Source organism: Mercenaria mercenaria, chromosome 2, assembly GCF_021730395.1.
Source record: "Mercenaria mercenaria strain notata chromosome 2, MADL_Memer_1, whole genome shotgun sequence".
In the NCBI taxonomy this organism is placed as follows: Eukaryota; Metazoa; Mollusca; class Bivalvia; order Venerida; family Veneridae; genus Mercenaria; species Mercenaria mercenaria.
In genome coordinates, this window is record NC_069362.1 from 117,572,179 (window position 1) to 117,594,525 (window position 22,347).

The 22,347-nt window shown below is 35.9% G+C and overlaps 2 protein-coding genes across 3 annotated transcripts in view; one reads left to right on the top strand and one right to left on the bottom strand.

Annotated features, from left to right (window-relative positions):
- LOC123565051 (ankyrin repeat domain-containing protein 54-like) overlaps window positions 1–5,080 on the bottom strand; it is a 46,824-nt gene extending 41,744 nt beyond the window's left edge. Inside the window, exons 1-2 of one of the 2 annotated variants that reach the window (XM_045359053.2) lie at window positions 4,860–5,080; window positions 1,146–1,353 (exon numbers count right to left, since the gene is read on the bottom strand). In XM_045359053.2, coding sequence (XP_045214988.2) covers window positions 1,146–1,353; window positions 4,860–4,937 — 286 coding nt within the window. In that variant the 5' untranslated portion in view covers window positions 4,938–5,080. The remainder of the gene's footprint in view (window positions 1–1,145; window positions 1,354–4,859) is intronic. The other variant, XM_045359052.2, reaches the window with a different exon arrangement.
- Window positions 5,081–5,126: 46 nt separating this feature from the next.
- Window positions 5,127–22,347, top strand: part of LOC123565050 (chitobiosyldiphosphodolichol beta-mannosyltransferase-like) — a 51,883-nt gene continuing 34,662 nt past the window's right edge. The window contains exons 1-3 of the mRNA XM_045359050.2: window positions 5,127–5,453; window positions 6,516–6,596; window positions 7,098–7,201. Of these exons, the coding sequence (XP_045214985.2) occupies window positions 5,255–5,453; window positions 6,516–6,596; window positions 7,098–7,201 (384 nt within the window). The 5' untranslated portion in view covers window positions 5,127–5,254. The remainder of the gene's footprint in view (window positions 5,454–6,515; window positions 6,597–7,097; window positions 7,202–22,347) is intronic.

Sequence of the window (22,347 nt, forward strand, 5' to 3'; positions counted from 1 at the left end):
ATATAAAAGTACATAAGTTCTGAGATAATTTTAGATGTCCAGACAAAAGTACATAGGACTTTGCTAAACAGATAAATATTATGTCATAAAATGACAAGATTTTAACATTTAAAGCGCAGAACTGTTCAATCTGCTACTTCATTGTAATTTGGTAACAGAAGTTTCAAAGCTGAGTTGATATCACGAACAACACTCCTATCATTCTGTTAGAATCCAGTAGAATTATTACCGCATTATTCTTATTCTTAGTATCAATACAGTAAACATAGCAAAATTCAACAAAAATCTGCATCGAGTTAAAAAGTCTGTGACTGTTCAGTTTCATCTAGCCTGGGAAGCCGTTGATAATATTTGTGCTTTGTCAGACGAAATCATACCTAATATCTATGCATTAAAGATTCCACTTAATTTACACTAATTAGTGTTAATAGGCATTCATCGAGTTTCTGATATTGTCAATTTCCAGTTCGAAAAAATTTAGAAATTGTAAGACTGGAATCCCTGGCTAATTTCATCTAAAGGTATTTTATGTGTGACAAAGTCGGAAACAGCCACCCCAACCCCCAGCTACTACCCCACTCCCATACCCTACAACTGCCATGACCTTTCTTCATGAAATGACAACAAAGAGAAGTTCAACCACAATAAAACATCTCATTTCTGCAACAGAAACATTTTCAGAAAAATTTATTTTTGACTCATATTTATGAACACCTTTGTAGTGTTATTTCAGTATATCAGTGAGGTTTGTATAGTAGGGGAGACGGCCGGCGCGGGTAGCAGCTGGGAAGCTGGGTAGCAGAATTTGACTTGACAACATGCCATATACCTGTGGTTTCACTAACAGACTCAATACATGTTTCCACTCCACACTTACAAAAATAAAGCCATCAATATTATTTAACCCTTACCATGCTGGACACGATTGTTTCTGCCTTTGCGACCAGTGTAGACCAAGATCAGCCTGCACATCCGTGCAGTCTGATCATGGTCTGCACTGTTCGCTATTCAGTCAGTAAATTTTCAGTAAACATCCCTTCAGATGATAAATGGTACTGCCCAAACTGGAAGATGGACCAGTCCATTATAGAAATTTAGCATGGTAAGGGTTAAAACATTTTGACAGAAAATCTAAGACAGCTTACCAACAATATTTCTACAAGTCGTCCTTCCTGTTTGGAACTCTTTCAGTCTCTGTTTGCGGTGTGTTGTAGATACTTTAATCTTTCCAGCACGTGATTCCTTGTCTCCCACTAAATGGGTTTGCATGAAAGGCACAAGGGATACAAACTGTAGTCCTGCAGTTCCCCGTGGACTCCATGATGATATCTCGAAACAAGGAACCTGGTATGGCTTTTGTTGGAAAAACAAAAATACTGTACAATGATATCATTACATTTGCATTCAGATTTAATTACATCTTTTTAACAGTTGTGAAAAATGTGTTGTAAATCGTTTAAATTGGGAACAATTATAAAATGAAGATATTTTTCATTTAAATCTTACATTTAAGAAAATATTGGTCAGTATTGCCTCAGTGAAATTAAAAAACACTGTTAGTCTGACTGACGACTAGATAATCTTTTTAAATTTTTTAAATAATTACTCTTATATATTCTGACCAACCTTTCTTGGCTCTGATTACTAACTAGATAGTCTTTTTAATTTTTTATGAATAATTTCTCTTATATATTCTGACTAATCTTTCTTGGCCCTGATTATCCAGTGTTTTGAGAAGAAAAAGGACATAATTATACAAAATCTGAATACCCTCAGGAGTTATTTCCTGTGCTGTGAACAATACATAGGGTCTGAACACAGACTATGTTTTCTAAAACTCATACAAGATTCTGTTTACCATGTTTACAATGTGTTTGCCATGTTTACAATGTGTTTGCCATGTTTACAATGTGTTTACCATGTTTACAATGTGTTTGCCATGGAGCAATATGTTTACCTGAGCAACATCTGTATAAACAAGCATATTTCTATGAATATGATAAATGGCAGTCTGTTCTGGCTCATATTTATCCCCCTACAATTTCTCTAGCTTCAGGGAAACATAGCAAATTCATTGCATTGTTAATTATACTAATCAAAACAGCTATTATTACCTTATCATTACTATAATGTTATTGTTATTGTTATGACCATTTTTTCTTAACATTAAAACATTTTTGTTATTGTTAAAACCTTATTGTTACTGTTAAAACGTTTTTGTTATTGTTAAAATATGGTAATGCCCTCTAACATTGTTAATTACTCTAATCAAAAATGCCCATTCTCGATATTTCTTGCAATATCATTCATACTGCAAGTACACTTAGTATGTTTATGAAATTTCTCATAAAATGAGAAAAATATATCATGATAATAATATGTCATTTATAAGAATACAGAGTAGCTTAAAGGCATTATTTCTGATATATGACAAAATATCAAGACAAATTAAAATTAGTATGGCAGGTTGAAGAAATAATTTTCCTTTTTGTTATGATTTTCCTAATTTTTCACAAAATTCCTCTGTTTGTTCATAACTTTTTTTTCACTTTTTGAAATTAGGTCAAGCTTGCAAAATGAATGAAGCACTCATCCACTTTCATTGAACATGTTATTTCAAACATATAATGCTCATAAAATGTCAGAAATTTTATAAATATACTATTTGTAACAAAATGAAAGATATTTCAAAATGTACTGAGGGGGCATAAGAACTTTCATTCAGTGTATGTCTTTAATATTCCAATAGCAAAAATCTTTTCTGGCATTTTTTAACTAATGTGTACAAGTACAACTGCCATAAGCTAGAATCTCAATACCCCGGATGGGCTTGTGGATGATTCCGGATTCCCATCCCAGGCTTGCTCCTGATGTGTAAGAAAAACAAGAGGGCCATGATGGCCCTATATCGCTCACCAGAGTTTATGAGGCCTACTGACCTAGTTTTTGACCCCAAATGGCCCAGTTTCGAATTTAACCTAAAGATCATCAAAACATTCTAACCAAGTTTCATATAGACTGAGTCACAACTTCTGCCTTTAGAGTATTCAAAAACTTTTCCTTTGATTTGACGATGTGACCTAGTTTTTGACCCCAAATGACCTAGATTAAGACTGGACCTAGAGATCATCAAGACAAACATTCTGACCAAGTTTCATAAAGATTGAGTCACAACTATGGCCTCTAGAGTGTTCACAAGCTTTCCCTACTGACCTAGTTTTTGAACCCACATGACCCAGTTTTGCACTTGACCTAGACAAACCTTTGTCATCATGACAAACATTCTGACAAAGTTTCATAAATGGTGGGTCACAATTGTGGCCTTTAGAGTGTTCACAAGCTTTTCATTTGATCTGGCCTACTTACCTACTTTTTGATCCAACATGACCCAGATTCATATTTGACCTAGAGATCATCAGGACAACCATTCTGACAAAATCTCATAAAGATTGAGATAAAACTGTGGCCTCTAGAGAGTTCACACACTTTTCCTTTGATTTGGCCTACTGGCCTAGTTTTTGACCCACATGACCCAGATTTGAACTTGATCTAGAAATCATCAAGACAATTATTCTGACCAAGTTTCATAAATATTGGGTCATAATTGTGGCTTCTAGAGTGTTCACAAGCTTTTCCTTTGATCTGGCCTACTGACCTAGTTTTTGATCCCACATGACCCAGATTCAAACTTGACCTAGAGATCATGAAGACAAACATTCTGACTAAGAGTCATAAAGATTGAGTCAAAATTGTGGCCTCTAGAGTGTTCACAAGCTTTTCCTTTGATTTGACCTAGTGACCTAGATTTTGACTCCACATGACCCCGATTCAAACTTGACCTAGAAATCATTAAGACAAAATTCTGACTAAGTTTTATAAAGATTGGATCACAACTGTGCGAGTGTTCACAAGCTTTTCCCATGATCTGGCCTACTGACCTAGTTTTTGATCCCATATGACCCAGTTTCAAACTCGACCTAGAGATCATCAAGACAAATATTCTGAGCAAGTTTCATAAGATTGAGTCACAACTGTGGCCGCTAGAGTGTTCTCAAGCTTTTCCTTTGATTTGACCTAGTGACCTAGTTTTTGAATCCACATGACCCAGTTTCGAACTTGGCCTAGAGATCATCAAGACAAACATTCTGACCAAGTGTCATATAGCTTGGGTCATAACTGTGGCCTCTAGCATGTCTAGAGTGTTCACAAGGCAAATGTTGACGGACAACGGACGACTTGAAAGTCCTGACAATATGCATGTTGACGACAGAAACCATGCCAGTTTCTTTCAGTTAAATGCATGGTCTTTCAAAAAGGGTAATAAAACAAAAATAATCTCACAAAAATAATCACTGGACAAGAAAGTCATGAAAAAATATGTGTATAATTATGTCCACTTCATGTAAAAGAAATATACCAATTAGTTTTATTTTAACTGGATGGAAATGTATGAGTTTCAAAAGGTAAAACTTCTTGTATAATGTGGGTATATATATATATAGTTGACGAAATTCCCCACCTGGAATGGAACAACTTACTTCCAGCCGAGCCCACAGCAGGTGTCATATTTACTTCCCCAGCATCCAGTCTAGGCTGATACTGTTGGAAACAGTACCCGTTTAAATCACTCAGCACTAGTCGGGATATTAGCTGCGACGGGAATTCGAAGCCAGACTGACTGCAGAACCCGCAGACTAGTACTACCTAGGATTTGCAGACCAACCTGCTTACCACTTCGCCTCCGATTCCCAAGGTTCACCAAGTTAATTGAGTTCATAGAAATGTAGGATGAACTGATGAATGGTCAGTTCATACACTATTTACTCTATACTATTAACTCAGGCATAAAATTTTCTTACCTTTTGTTCTGTACTGCTACCTCCAGCAGCAACACTGTTCATGTCACTGTCAGGGTCTGTATCATCTTTGTCCATCATACTCGGACCTTGTAAGTAATCATCACATCATAGACCTTCAAACCGCATCTTGCCATGTCATTTCGGTGAGTAAATATATCGAAAATATAATTTTAGAGCTCTCTGAAAAATAATCAAACATAAAAAATCTGTATCCAATTGACGCTCATTAAATCTTATTCACCAATTCAATGAGCGTCTGATTCGCGAAGATCGTTTTTTCTCGATGATGCAAGAGGCGGAAGTGAAATCTTGACACATGTCAACAGAAGATTTGTACTTTCAGTTTAGAAATAACTGATGCATATCTGGGATACTGAATAAGTAAAATAATCAAAATGTTGATTGTTGGGACAATATTCCTGATGCTGCCTCCGACTGTCTTTGCTCTGTACGTCCTGCTAAATTATTTTGTTGCAGGGAAGAGAAGTGTTTGCATTGTTGTTTTGGGTGATATTGGAAGGAGCCCCAGGATGCAGTATCATGCAATGTCATTTCTCAAATGTGGTTTTGATGTAGACATTGTTGGATATGGAGGTAGGTATGGCGGTATGATAACAAATGTTTGTTGAACAAGTCCCAGGAATATCAACTGTAATTATTTAACATTTAGCTAAATATCGATAACTGTATATAAACCCGTAACAGTTTTGCAAAAAAAAATGTCAAATGTAAATATACAAGTTGTTTACAGTCATTAAACCCAAATAACAAAATAAAAAAATGAGCACAGAGGACTGTAATCAATGCAATGGGATAAATCAATAGAAAATTAGCAAATCAAATTGCAAATTGTCAAAAGTGACACATTTTCTCAGAGATTTATGATGTTACATTTATTTGTTGATTAAAATATTTTACTGCATACGTCTCAGGTTGTGTGATTGTCTTTCATCATTAGGCAATCCATAGGCAAACACTAATCACACCACTAAAGAGTTAACCCAACGGCAAGGCTGTTGGAAGTGGTTAACCCAACAGCAAGGCTGTTGGAATTGGTCTATAAACCTACTATATCACTGCAGAAGTTTATATCTTTAGCACCAAACCAAAGCTTTGTTGTAGCTGATCTACTGTAAATTTATTAACACCAAACAATTTCTTACATAACTAATGAAAATTCTGGTCAGATAATTGAAAGACACTTGTGGAAATCACCACAGAACATACATAGCCAATCTGGAATTAAAAAAAAATTCTGAACCACCATATGCTTACAGGACTCGCGTTCTAGTGCTTTGCACAATCTAACCTTTGACAGGTGTGACGTATATATAGATATTTCCCAGATATGTTTGAAGGACTTTTATGTAGCACTCTTATCGGACTTATTACCACGAAACCATAATAATTGAATTAATGGTGGAGCATGTAATATTTTCAAGCCTGCAAGTTGTCGTGCAGAACATTGGTATTGCTCTGGGATCATACTGCATAATAGTAACTGCATGTGATCAATAGGCATGCTACATAACTGGACCATAACAATTAGGTTTGGAAAAGACTGTAATCCGTTGAACATTTGGAATCACTGCATTTTCAAACCCATTGTGTTGGAATACAGCTTACATAATTATTATATAGTGTTATAAATTTCAGGGTCAGAGATTCAGGCAGACTTGAAGAATAACAAAAATGTGGATGTTCATCAGTTGCAGGAAGTACCAGGAATTTTTAAAGGTTGGAATTTTAAGTGCTTTTCTTTTTTATAAAATTTGCCCTGTTTGGAAAAATGGATGTATTATTTTATGATGTGAGTGTCTGTTAATCTGTCTGTACATCATATTTAACGTCCGGAGCAGAATTCAATAATCATTCAAACTTGGCATATAGATAAGTGTGCGAAGCAGTGAACCAGACTGTTAAGTCAAGGGTCAAGGTCACAAAATTATAGCTCAGCGGTTAAATTTGTCCCTCATATTTCATGTCCGGAGCATAACGTTATTACAATTCAATATATTGACTTTAAACATAGCATAAAGGTAGGTGGTCAAGGTCACAAATGAGGTTCAAATTTGTCCTTTGTACTTTGTTGTCTAAGCACATGCACAAAATATGAGATTCAATATATATATGAGATAATAATTATGTATGCCAGTTTACTCATTGCTGCTAATGGTAAAGATTCATTAAGAATATACTGTGTTAAAAAAAATAATTGTCTACAAAATTACATTTCAGGCTTTCCAAAACTCTTGCTGTATGTGATCAAAGTAATTTGGCAATCTGTAACACTTGGAATATCCTTGCTGTTGTTGCCGAAGTCTGGAAACATACTTATACAGGTAAATCTAGATTTTTCTTTCCTTCGTACGAGGGGCGTTCAATAAATACCCGGAAAAGTGCTCCCATTTCTTTATTTCTAGTCTCATTTTGCTAAAATTTGAAAATATGACGGATATGAACATACTGAATTAAAATACCTAAATTACAGATTTCAGAACATGCACAATATTTATTTGTCGTCTCCTAGGCAACGCCATCACCTCAAAAGTGACCCACCGTCATTATGATGCTGTCATATCACACTCAATTAATCAATACTACTCGTGATTACCATTGATTCAATGTTTATCACCATTAAATGCATTCTACACCTTCCTAAGAATAAATAAATACTGTTCATATGATGTTCCTGTCGTATTGAAGAAATTGGACACTGAAATGATGCCCTATCAAGGAGCTCTTTAATTCATTAAATGTGACTGAACGTTATTTTTCATGTCTGCAACACAAGTCGTCAGCAATATTCTCCTGACCACTTTTAAACGTCACTTCGCACTAATAAATTTTTGTTTTCTTCAGGGCATTCCTTAAACCTTTTTCAGCATAGCATTTGTCTCTTTCCTTGATTTTCAATTCAAAACACAAAATGTTATCTCACATCTCCGTTCAACACTGATTTTCAAGCGACGACCAACTTAATATGCCTGCCAAATATTTTCATGATGTCACATTTATAATTTGACGTTATTGGCGTAACGCTTACTTTTCATATCAATATTCACCCAATTTAAGAAAAGGTAGCTTGAAAATTAGGTAAGTGGCAAGTAATGTTTTAGGGCATGTAAAATAGAAAAAGAGAAAAAATTGGGCCGGGTGACGTCACATGACGTTGCCATGGGGACTCGCATTTACTTATTATTTATCCAAAGACAATTTAATTTTGACATATCAACTCAGTAATCCCTAGTCTACATTCTGCAGCATTTTCATTTATTTTTGATGATACATGAAGAATTGAGAGCACTTTTCCGGGTATTTATTGAACGCCCCTCGTATTGTTGAGTTTTCATTTCTTTACATGCTAGTATGGGTAGATGAGTTATTTTAAAACACCAGGGGTGAGTCAACATTGATGTTGTGTCTGGATATGAAGGAAATATAATATTATGAAAGCGTCCTGGTGCCAAATCATAATGTTCTATGAAAATAATCTCCTAAGAACTCCTGACTGGGATTTTATACCGGTAATATCTCTTAGGTAAAGTTTCTTGTTGTACGTGGGTAGTTGACGAAAGTCCCCACCTGGAATGGATGGAACAACTTATTTCCAGCTGAGCCCACAGCAGGCGTCATATTTACCTCCCCAGCATCCAGTCTAGGCCAATACTGCTGGAAACAGTACCAATTTAAGTAAATCACCCAGCACTGAACACTAGTCAGGATATCAGCTGCGACAGGAAATCAAACCCAGACCGCTGGCGTTGTAGGTCCTATCTGCTAACCACTGCGCCACTGACTCCCTGATTTAATAATTTAAAAAAGGATCAAGTCTCTTAAACATGCTGTTGCCTGCTTATGTTGCAGTTAATCTCAGAAAGACCCAAGATTGACTTTTAAATTTTTTGATAACTGTTTATTATGCGAAAACAGCAGGTGATAGTTCTTAAATTTTTGTAAAAGGTTTTACATTTCAACATTTATATTTCTAAGGTTTGTTTAATTAAACACACTTGTTGGTTAGGGTCTATGGGTAGGGTAGTGTGTAGTATTTCATTCTTAAAAAGTATATGATGGCACCATTGTGATGCTTTAAGCATCGCAATAGGGGTAAAATGACCTCAAGAGGAGGGGTGCGGTCATGACTGTTTGTTACAATAAGGCTGTTATTGTTATTATTGTCATTGTCAATATTGTTATAATATTATTATTATTATTATTATGTACAATGCCATTGAATATATCATTGTATAAAAATAGGCGTTTAATCAAATTATTCAGTTTCAGTTTCCAAGATGCTAAAATGAATGAAATAAATATAATATCTATGATACCTAATACTTTGAAATCATTATTTTTATGGAAGACTATCTTTTTTTTTTTTTTATTTCATGGTGGTGTTTTTTCATATAATGTAACTGCAACTAGGAAGTAAAATTCACATTTTTGGTACTTTTCATTATTAAATACCTGTTTCGGCAGAAAAGGTAAAATTTCAAATGATAACTGGTATGCAGTACTGCAATGCCAAGGTATTTTCGTCTTATAAACAAATTTTCCATATAGTGGAGTGCCGAATTTGCTTCACATTACTGGAATATTACTGCTTGAACCTATTGCAAGACATGAACTTCATATTGTCCATTTATCTGTCTGTCTGTGCCACAAAGTTTATAAAAATACTTTTTCAAAACTGTATACTTGTTGGCTTTTAATTTCAAGTTTGTGTGGATCAGTACCAGGCATAGGTTCACATGCAGGCCATTACCCTTGTTATTGCCTTTCATTCCAGCAATTTGTTTTCATTTTGTTTATGATTTTGAATTAAGTTGTACATTTTAAGAAGAAATTGTTACAAGGAAAAACTATGTCATTGCAAGGAGGGAACAATTACTTTTTGTATGAGTCAAAACATTGTTTCCATTTGAAATGCTTTTGTTCTTTTTACTTTGACAAAATTGAATACCGTCATTAAATTAATGTGTATCACAACCAGGTCAGCACTCTATTAGCTGAGGGGCAAGGCAAGGACCATGCCTACTTCCTTTATATGTAGTGCTTTATAGTGCGTCATAGCTTATCATGTTTATGAAACAGTTTCATGTATCACAGAAGTCAAAATACTTCTTAACTCCAGTTAACCTCATCTAATTTTCATGTCTGTGGGTGGCCAAGACATGATGTTAAAACTCTTTGATGTTAATTAAAATTGAGATGAGTTACTATTTGTATGAGTTTATAGGAAAGGTTTAGAAAAAAAGTTTATATAAGCAACCAGGAAGTTCAAGCATGTGTTCTGTATATTGCCTGAGACTACACCTTATTTTTCTCCTTGAACAGAGACTGACCTTAGAAAGCATGAGTTGACAAGCTGGGCAAGTAATTGTGTGTCTGATTGGGGTTATCAATGAAAAATTTAATAAGCTAAACAAAAAGGGATGGAATAACTTCAAAACTTCAAAGATATTCAAATCTGAATGTTAATACATGTTTTGAGTGCTCTCTACTGTGTCTGGTTCCAACCAATCAGTTACTACACTAGTGGTGCTGCTGTAAAACCTGATGGATTGACTTCCTGTACAGTGTAAGATTGGTTGAAATATTGAGAAAAGAGGTAGTGGCAGCCTTGCTTTCATCCATATTGTAGCTCTAGATGGACCCAATTAAGAAATTTTTGTCCCCCGCCTTTTTCGAAAAAAAAAGGTGGGACAATTAGAAATAGGCTGCGTCCTTCCATCCATCCATCCTTCCTTCTGTCTATCACACTTTGTGTACAGTCCATAACTCTGTCATCCATAAAGGGATTTTGAAATTTTCCCCATGATAAGACGACATGTTATGCGCAAGATTAGACCCCTACCTACAAGGTCAAGGTCACACTTAAAGTTAACAGGGTCTGTTTTATGTCTGGTCCATAACTCTGCCATCCATGAAGGGATTTTGAATCAACTTGGCATAAATGTTCACCATAATGAGACAACATGTCATGCACAAGACCCAGACCCCAAGCTCCAAGGTCAAGGTCACACTTAGAGGTCAGTGGTTAACAGGGTCTGTTTCGTGTCCGGTTTATAACTCTACCATTCATCAAGGGATTTTGAAATTACTTGGTACAAAATTAATGTTCCCCATAATGAGACAACGTGTCATGCGCAAGATCCAGACCCCTAGCTCTGTCATAGGGTAAACGTTTACCATAACGCAACAATGTGTCGTGCGCAAGACCTAGACCCCTAGCTCCAAGGTCAAGGTCACACTTAGAAGTCAAAGGTTAATGGGGTCTGTTTCGTGTCCGGTTTATAACTCTACCATTCATCAAGGGATTTTGAAATTACTTGGTACAAAATTAATGTTCCCCATAATGAGACAACGTGACGCAAGATCCAGACCCCTAGCTCTAAGGTCAAGGTCACACTTGAGAAGCCAAAGGTCAGATACAAGAATGACTTTGTCCGGAACATTTCTACTTCATGCATGGAGGGATTTTGATGTAACTTGGCGCAGTTGTTCACCATCATGAGACAGAGTGTCATGCGCAAGAACCATGTCCTTAATTTAGAATTACTTCCCTTTGTTGTTACTATAAATAGCTTATATTGTAACTTTTTTATTACTGGCCGTAGGGAAAAATTGAGACTACTTTTCTGTAGTACAACATGCATGTTACATCCAATTTTTAGGTGTATTTTGACCTATCGCTACCTGGTAAGGATTTTTTTTTGTGGACTTAGAAAAACAAAACTTACTTCCCTTTGTTTCTACTATAAATAGCTTATTCTTGAAACTTTCTAAACTGGTTATTAGAATTGGATATGTCATTGTTTTGGCTTTATACTGTCTACCAAACTTATACAAAATATGTTTTACTGTAACATCTTCATGACAGGTGTATGTTGTGACATTTTGGCACTCTTGTTATTTTTTGTTCATGCCAAGATGCCGTATTGTCATGCAGTATGTTTTGTGAAAAATGTCCTTAAGCGGGGACGTTGGTAACTCTGTTACAAATTCTTGTTTAGTGTATTTTCTTCAGAATTACTTCCTTTTAATATAATTAAATATTTCATAACAATTTTGTTCACCTAAATTTTATTCTGGGTGAGCTTTTACTTGTATAGTAAAGGTGAATGGTCTGTGATCTGTGTCCTAGGTAAATATTTTTATGCCCCCGAAGGGAGGCATATTAGTTTTCAACTGTCCGTCCGTTCGTTAGTTCGTTCGTCACAACGTTAACTTTTTGCATGAAGGCACTTTACTCGCGAACCACTGCACCCAGGACCTTCAAAATTCACATGCTGATAGTACTAACTGAGTTCACGACCCCTACTGACTTTGGGGTCACCAGGTCAAAGGTCAAGGTCACCAGGTCAAAGGTCAAGGCGCTGCGGGGCATTTGTCACCATTTGTGACAGCTCTTGTTTACTTAGGCATCTTCTCATTTGAAACTATTGATCAGAATTACAGCAAACATAGTAAGTATCATCCTGGCATGAAAGTCTTTTTAGCCTACCATCATCAGATTGTGGGCTATTCAAATCAGTCTGCATCTGTGGTCCGTCCAACCTTCCATTCTTCCATCCGCTAACAATTTCTCATTACCGTATCTCCTCAGAAACTACTGGGGGGATTTTGACCAAACTTTGTCAGAATGATGTATTGATACCCTAGTTGTGTCCCCTGAAAATCAGACTGGTTCAACAATTTTTGAGTGAGTTATGGCCCTTTGTTTATTTTTAGCTCACCTGTCACAAAGTGACAAGGTGAGCTTTTGTGATCGCGCGGTGTCCGTCGTCCGTCGTCCGTCCATGCGTCCGTTCGTCCGTAAACTTTTGCTTGTGACCACTCTAGAGGTCACATTTTTCATGGGATCTTTATGAAAGTTGGTCAGAATGTTCATCTTGATGATATCTAGGTCAGTTTTGAAACTGGGTCACATGCCGTCAAAAACTAGGTCAGTAGGTCTAAAAATAGAAAAACCTTGTGACCTCTCTAGAGGCCATATAGTTTAGAAGATCTTCATGAAAATTGGTCAGAATGTTCACCTTGATGATATCTAGGTCAAGTTCGAAACTGGGTCACGTGCCGTCAAAAACTAGGTCAGTAGGTCTAAAAATAGGAAAACTTTGTGACCTCTCTAGAGGCCATATATTTCACAAGATCCTCATGAAAATGGGTCAGAACGTTCATCTTGATGATATCTAGGTCAAGAACGAAACTGGATCATGTGCCGTCAAAAACTAGGTCAGTAGGTCAAATAATAGAAAAACTTTGTGACCTCTCTAAAGGCCATATTTTTCATGGGATCTGTATGAAAATTGGTCTGAATGTTCATCTTGATGATATCTAGGTCAAGTTCGAAACTGGGTCGCGTGCGGTCAAAAACTAGGTCAGTAAGTCTAAAAATAGAAAAACCTTGTGACCTCTCTAGAGGCCATATATTTCATGGGATCTGTATAAAAATTGGTCTGAATGTTCATCTTGATGATATCTAGGTCAGGTTCGAAACTGGGTCGCGTGCGATCAAAAACTAGGTCATTAGGTCTAAAAATAGAAAAATCTTGTGACCTCTCTAGAGGCCATATATTTCATGAGATCTTCATGAAAATTGGTCAGAATGTTCATCTTGATGATATCTAGATCAAGTTCGAAAGTGGGTCACATGCTGTCAAAAACTAGGTCAGTAGGTCAAATAATAGAAAAACCTTGTGACCTCTCTAGAGGCCATATTTTTCATGGGATCTGTATGAAAGTTAGTCTGAATGTCCATCTTGATGATATCTAGGTCAAGTTGGAAAGTGGGTCACCTGCTGTCAAAAACTAGGTCAATAGGTCAAATAATAGAAAAACCTTGTGACCTCTCTAAAGGCCATATTTTTTATGGGATCTGTATGAAAATTGGTCTGAATGTTCATCTTGATGATATCTAGGCCAAGTTCGAAACAGTGTCATGTGCGGTGAAAAACTAGGTCAGTAGGTCTTAAAATAGAAAAACCTTGTGACTTCTCTAGAGGCCATACTTGTGAATGGATCTCCATAAAAATTGGTCAGAATGTTCACCTTGATGATATCTAGGTCAAGTTTGAAACGGGGTCACGTGCCATAAAAATGTAGGTCAGTAGGTCAAATAATTAAAAAACCTTGTGACCTCTCTAGAGGCAACACTTTTCATGGGATCTGTATGAAAGTTGGTCTGAATGTTCATCTTGATGATATCTAGGTCAAGTTTGAAACTGGGTCAACTGCGGTCAAAAACTAGGTCATTAGGTCTAAAATTATTAAAATCTTTTGACCTCTCTAGAGGCCATATTTTTCAATGGATCTTCATGAAAATTGATCTGAATGTTCACCTTAATGATATATAGGTCAGTTTCGAAACTGGGTCACGTGCGGTCAAAAACTAGGCCAGTAGGTATAAAAATAGAAAAACCTTGTGACCTCTCTAGAGGCCATAATTTTCATGAGATCTTCATGAAAATTAGTTAGAATGTTTACCTTGATGATATCTAGGTAAAGTTAAAAACAGGGACACGTACCTTCGAAAACTAGGTCAATAGGTCAAATAATAGAAAAACCTTGTGACCTCTCTAGAGACCATATTTTTCAATGGATCTTCATGAAAATTGGTCAGAATTTTTATCTTGATAATATCTAGGTCAAGTTCATAACTGGGTCACTTGAGCTCAAAAACTAGGTCACTATGTCAGATAATAGAAAAAACGACTTCATACTCAAAACTGGGTCATGTGGGAAGAGGTGAGCGATTCAGGACCATCATGGTCCTCTTGTTATAATTTACATAGATTTATATAGGGAAAAACTTTGAAAATCTTCTTGTCCAAAACCACAGGGCCTAGGACTATGATATTTGGTATGTAGCATCATCTAGCAGTAATCTACCAAGATTGTCCAAATTATTTCCCTAGGGTCAAATATGGCCCCGCCCCGGGGTCACATGGTTTAATTATATAGACATATAGGGAAAAACATTGAAAATCTTCTTGTCATAACCTACAACATTCAAATTTGGACCTTATGTATAATGTAGTTTTGAGTGGCTAGATGAACCTTGACATGAGTTGACCTTGATCTTGATCAAGTGACCTACTTTCACATTTCTGTAGCTACAGCCTTCAAATTTGGACCACATGCATAGGTTTGTGTGCCGACATAAACTTTGACCTTGACATTGACCTAGTGACCTACTTTCACATTTAATTTGGACCACATGCATAGTTTTGTGTTCCGAAATGAAATTTGACCTTGATTTTGACCTAATGACCTACTTTCACATTTCTCAAACTACTGCCTTCAAATTTTGACCATGTGCATAGTTTTGTATACCGAAATGAACTTTGACCTTGAGATTGACCTAGTGACCTACTTTCTGATTTCTGTAGCTACAGCCTTCAAATTTAGACCACATGCATAGGTTTGTGTACAGAAATAAACTTTGACCTTGACATTGACCTAGTGACCTACTTTCAAATTTTTGAAGGTACAGGCTTCAAATTTGGACCACATGCATAGTTTTGTGTTCAGAATTGAAATTTGACCTTGATTTTGACCTAGTGACCTACTTCCACAATTCTTAAGCTACAGCCTTCAGATTTGGAACACATGCATAGTTTTGTGTACCGAAATGAACTTTGACCTTGAGATTGACCTAGTGACCTACTTTCACATTTCTCAAGCTACAGGCTTCAAATTTGGACCACATGCATAGTTTTGTGTTCTGAATTGAAATTTGACCTTGATTTTTACCTAGTACCTACTTTCACATTTCTCAAGCTACAGCCTTCAAATTTGAAGCACTTGCATAGTTTTGTGTACAGAAATGAACTTTGACCTTGAAATTGATCTAGTGATCTACTTTCACATTTCTCAAGCTACAGCTTCAAATTTGAAGCACTTGCATAGTTTTGTGTACAGAAATGAACTTTGACCTTGAAATTGATCTAGTGATCTACTTTCACATTTCTCAAGCTACAGCTTCAAATTTGGACCAAATGCATGGACCACATGCACAATTTTGTGTACCGAAATGAACTTTGACCTTGATTTTGACCTTGATCTAGTCTTGAAATTTGGAACATTCAAAAATGGCTCAATGGTGGGTACCAAGATCACTCTGTGATCTCTTGTTCAAATGATCTACCTTGGTGCCAGAGCTAAAAAATTAAAAACCTTTAAACAACTTCTCATGAACCACCTGAGGGAGAATTATCAAATTTGGTCTGTAGCATCATTTGAAATAGTCCTCTCGAAAGTTTGTTCAAATGGGCACTAATAAAATGTGTTGTTGTAATTCTAAAAAATAAATGTGAAATGATTTATATGCTATAACAAGTGGTTAGAATTATCAAAAATGGTATTAAATTTGGAATTTTTGGGACTGATGGGTACCAGGATCCGGACATTTTCCTCCAAGGACATGTGCCACACACAAATGGGTACCTTACCATCTTTGAAGAGTTGAAATTAATAATTTTTGGCGACCAGCTTCTCTTATATTTTCCATAGTTATGTCTCCCACCACACAGTGGTGTGGGAGACATATTGATTTACTACAGTCTGTGTGTGTGTCTGTGTGTCTGTCACAAAGCTTGTCCGCACTTTAAGTCGAACATTTCTCATCCGATTTTCACCAAACTTGAACAAAATGTGTTTGACCATAAGACCTCGGCCAAGTTAGATAACTAGCCAAATCGGTCCAGGCGTCTTGGAGTTATGGCCCTTGAATTACCAAAAATCGGTCTTTTTACTCTTGTCCGCACTCTAATTTGAATATTTCTCATCCAATCTTCACCAAACTTAAACAAAATGTGTTTGACCATGAGACCTCGGCCAAGTTATATAAATAGCCAAATCGGTCCAGGCATTTTGGAGTTACGGCCCTTGAATTATTGAAAAATTGGCCTTTTTACTCATGTCCGCACTCTTAATCAAACATTTCTCATCCGATCTTCACCAAACTTGAACAAAATGTGTTTGACCATGAGACCTCGGCCAAGTTCGATAACTAGCCAAATCGGTCCAGGCATTTTGGAGTTACGGCCCTTGAATTATCAAAAAATCAGCCTTTTTACTCTTGTCCGCACTGTAAGTCGAACATTTCTCATCCGATCTTCACCAAACTTGAACAAAATGTGTTGGACCATGAAACCTCAGCCAAGTTTGATAACTAGCCAAATCGGTCCAGGCATTTTTGAGTTACGGCCCTTGAATTACCAAAAAAATCCGTCTGTTTACTCTTGTCCGCTCTCTAAGTCAAACATTTCTCATCCGAACTTCACCAAACTTGAACAAAATGTGTTTGGCCATAAGACCTTACCCAAGTTTGATAACTAGCCAAATCCGCTCAGGCACTTTTGATTTATGGCCCTTGAATTACTGATTGGATCCACTCATCCAAACCATCTAATTGGATCCACTCATCTAAAACATCTAGAGAAACTAACATTTTTCATAGGGGCAGTTGTGGGAGACATGCGCTTTTCTCAAAAGCATCTCTAGTTGTTAAATGATATGGCAAAGTCCATAAAAATATTAGCAAAACTGAAGAGATCCACTCAACAGTTTCCTTTGATCATTTTTCCAACCTGTACATTTGTTTGTCTTTTGGTGTACATATGTACTTACTTCCTTAGATAGATATTGAGATATTTCAACATTCTTCACCTTTATCCTGCTGAATTTCTATAATGAACTTGTCCATCTTCCAATTTGGACAGTACCATTAAATGTAAAAAGGGGTGCTTACCAAAAAGATATTGACTGAATGGCGAACAGTGCAGATCAGTATCAGACTGCATGGATGTGCAGGCTGATCATGATCTACACTGGTTTCAAAGGCAAAATCAGTCGAGTCCAGCATGATAAGGGTTTTAACAAAAAGAGAAGCTTTAAAACAGTGAATATTTCTAAATTCCCTAATTACCAGTCCATCTTCAATCTTATAGTTGTGCATAGGAGGTTTTAATAATTTTAGAGACTTACATTTCTAACTGATTTTGACTTTCAGTATATGTGTGTGTGTGTATATATATAAATATATTTATACATTTAAACATTCAGGGTCGCGGCAAATGTTTAGGGTAGGTTGGGTGACCTGAAACAAACAATTTGTTTTTAGGCCTAAGAAAAGTATGTCAGTGGATTGCTGCACTTTTGTATTAAGGGTCTTAGGAAAATGTTGTCTTACTTTAACATATATTCTGGTTATTTTAGAACATAGTTGAAATACAGCCCTTTGAGATATCATATTACAACCCCACTTTCCCCTTTCAGAAGAATGTGGATGAAATTTCATTAAAAGAAACAATTCACAGTTTACATCCTACCACCCCTACCAAATGGTATAGTAATTTTCTTCCATCTTTACTGTTCATTGGAAAATAATTACGGAGCAGATATTCAGAACCATGGGGAATGTGCCATTATCTAATGAAATAGACTTGTCGGCAAAACACATTACAGAGTCATTGAGCTACTGACTTTTTATCAGAAGGATTTAAGAGTCAAAACTCAGTGTTGGGTTCATTTAGGGTTACACAGAGGTGAAGAGGTCAGTGGGGGAGGGTTTATGGAGGTCATATTAGGTCATTTTAGTAGAACACTAGTACATTAGGAGTGGATGACCTCAGTAAAGGTCATAAAGAGGTAGACCTTTAAGGAAGGATGAACTGACAATTTCTGCCTCAGTGAGGGAGTTACATGTGTCGCAGAGAGCAATGAACTAGTGTGTCATGAACTCCAGAGCAATGAACCAGAGTGTGTCATGAACTGGCAGTAAATGAAATGACATTCCACAACAAAGCTGATTTAATTATTGGTATTTTTTTCATCTGAACACCATTAAAGGAAAAATGTTTGACATACTGTGAATTTATGTATTGGGCTTGCTTGCTTAATGAGAAAATCTGTTAATAGTTTGTTTCGTGTGACTAAATCATTCTTCTCTTTTTTCTTTGAGAAGATAATTATTAGCAGTGCTTTAAAAAAAATACAGTTTTTCACAATCAAGGCTAATACACTACTTTACAGGTCAGCAGTTAAATGTTTTATTTATTACAACATCATCACTGGATTTAACTGTCACCTGGGGGACATACCCATGTATAGGTTTGGTAAAATTCTTTTATTAAATAAAAGTTTAAGACATATGCCTTTTTTGGACATGATTTATTCCGTTAAAAAGATGTGTGGCAAGCAGCAACTCTTTATATCATGTATTATATGTGCCTCGCCCACTCCCAAACACACAACAGTTGTATCATTATTGTTCATACTACCAATGTACAATATATAGTATTCAGTTATATTGCAAATGATAATTGAACTTCTACAATAAGGCCTAGAAAGGTTGAGTTAGGCAGGTTCCAGCTTATTAGAAGTACTAAATTAAATAGAAATATTAAATCTGTTGATGAAGCAATTCAGTTTAAATACCGGCCCTACCCTTATGAAAAACCTTCCCTATTGTCAGTGTGTGGTCAGTTTATGTCCAGTGTGTTTCCAGTCAATAATACTCTAAAATCCAGTTACTTGCCAGCCTATTTTCAGAGCTGACAATAAACTGATCCAGTGTGTTGCCACTTAATAACCATCATGTGTCCATGTGCTTGTCAGCTGATTTCCAGACCTGAAAACCAGCTGTAAAATTTAACTTCCAGTCTGCTGTCAGTTTATATACAGTTTGTTGTCAGTGATGTTTGTAATGACGTTTTAACAAAATTTCATTGATTTTTCATATAAAACTATTTGAAGGAGCTAAATTATATAGAGGTATCTGGAAATAAACACTGACAACAATCTGGCAACAAACTGGTATGCAGTGTCAATCTGGCAACACACTGGATACACAACTGACAACAAGCGGCTTTTTGGACTTTCCAGTCTGTTGTCCTTGTATTGTCAGTGCACAGCCAGTCAACTGGAAATATTTTTCTAACAACACACTGGCATATTGCCAGTGTGTTGTCATTGTATTGTCAGTGTATAGTCAGTCACAACATGCCAGGCTCTCTTACATGGACAAGAGAAACACTTTAGCAAACTGGAATCATTATTTAAAGTTTTAACTAAATTTCTTTATGCAGTACAAAGTTATGAGCACTTATACATGACTGTTTTTTTGTTTTGGGTTTTAACGTCGTTTTTCAACAGTATTTCAGTCATGTAACAGTGGGTATACATTAGTGTGGCAGATGGACTAGTTTTGTTTGTTTGTTTTGGGTTTAATGCTGGTTTTCAACAGTATTTCAGTCATGTAACAGGGGGCAGTTAACCTAACCAGTGTTCCTGAATTCTGTACCAGTATAAACCTGTTCTCTGTAAGTAACTGCCAACTTCCCCACATGAATCAGAGGTGGATGACTAATGATTTCAGACACAATGTCATTTATCAAATAGTCATGGAGAACATAAGCCCTGTCCTAAGATAGAACTCGCGACCCCATGTTCCGTAGATCAACGCTCTACCTACTGAACTAAAGATGGACTAGTATCCCAATATATCGCTTACTACTCAGTGTTACTAATTTTTTTTATTTCCCCCTAGGAAAATTGTCTTTATTACCATTGTATTGTCATAGCATTGTCAGTGTATGGGAAGTTTGTTTCCAGTTTAGTGTCAGTATATATTTTTTTCTATTTATCCTTATTAATGTTTAAAATATGAATTTTAATGTGACTTAAAACCTTCATTTGCTTGTGACTCAATTTTAATACAAATTCAGATTTGCAATATTTCAGTTATCAATAATATAATATTGAAACCAAAGGAAATTTGACAAAGATTATGGTAAATCTGCAAGTTTAATTTTACAGGGTAGCGAAAATACATGACTTTTAAAATTTCTGTATCTGTTTAGCAAAAATACTTGTTGCGGACAGAATCTGTGTTACAATGAAAACAAGTAACTGTAAAATAATGAAAAAGTACCTTTACAATGTGCCCATCAGTGCTGGAAAACTATTGAAAACTGAAAATAGTTTTTGAGGGAAAAATGCAACACTTGGCCATTTTGATAAGGTGTCTTGTAATATTTGTTCTGCTGTGAAAATTGCTAAGATGGGTATATTGCCAGTGTATTGCCATTGTGTAGCCAGTGCATTGTCAGAATCTGCTCTGAGTAAATTTATATCCAATGTACTGTCAGACAGACAGCCAATCCATACAATATTGTCACTTATGTAATTTTTATCTCGATTATTCAAAGAATAGAAGTTATTGGACATGCCCCTATGTTGTTTTTTTTTACAAAATTATAGATTGAAACTAATTACACACTTGTTCAATGTCATGACCTGACATGTACTAAGCAGGTCCCATAACTATACTTTTTTCCAAAATTAAGCCCCTTTTTCCAAATAGCATTTTTTGCTTAAGTTTTTGTATGCAAGCTTGTATCTCAGTACTCATTCAATTCGATTATAGAAATTATGTTTTTTATTTCCAGTTTCTTGCCATTTTCCTGCCAGATTTCTTCTAGACACTGGAAACAAGCTGACAATATTGTCAGTGTGTTTACATGCTGATTGTTATGAGCCAGTTTATTGTCATAATGTTTGCAGATTATTCCCAGAAACTGGAAATAATATGGAAATAGTGTCCATATTATTTTCAGCTAAACTTTTTTTCTTGGAAGTTTGTTCCCATATAGGAGTCAGATTATTTCCAGTTACCTTTTTTTTTTGACAGACTGTTGCCAGATCATTGACAGTTACCTTGCAGCTTAATGCCAGCTTGTTTCCATATTTCATTTTCGTAAGGGTAGAATAATGTTGTATATTTGTGATGGTAATTATACATGATTTGCATTGAAAAATTAAAATACAAGTAAATATTCTTACGAATTAACTGTGGTGTTTAGGAGTTCAAGACAAACTGTTTACTACAGTCTGTCCAGCATCTCTAAAAATTCTTACTATTTCCTACTTTTTATGTTATTAGAAGTATGCCCCAAAAAATCTTGTTTCTCTGGAACTACTGACAAAACTTTATCTGTCTCATGGCATGTGTCAGAAAGTCATGCCCCTTTTTCAACTAAAATAAAGTGTTAGATTAAATTTATTTTTTGATAAATTAAATATGGATTCAAATTCCATTACAGACACAAAGATTGCTATAAAATGTATTTGGAATTTATTAAAAAGCCATTAATATGCAGATCCTTGCAGAACTATCAGTGCTATAGAAACTGAAAAGAACAACTCTTAAAATCTTTCAGTTGAATCCAAGAAAAAGACATAAATGATCTCTTATGATCTCTTAGAAATGATTGCTAAATGATTTTTTATTAAAAAAAAAGCCAGTCAACATGAGCACATTTAAGGTAGAGGACCAGTGATGATAAGCAGCAAATTACATGTTCTTCCATATGTTATTTCGGGCCCTCCATGGCAGAGTGGTTAAAGGTTGCTGACTTCAAATCTCTTGCTCTTCACAAATGTGGGTTCGGGCTTGCTCAGGGCATTGAATTCTTCA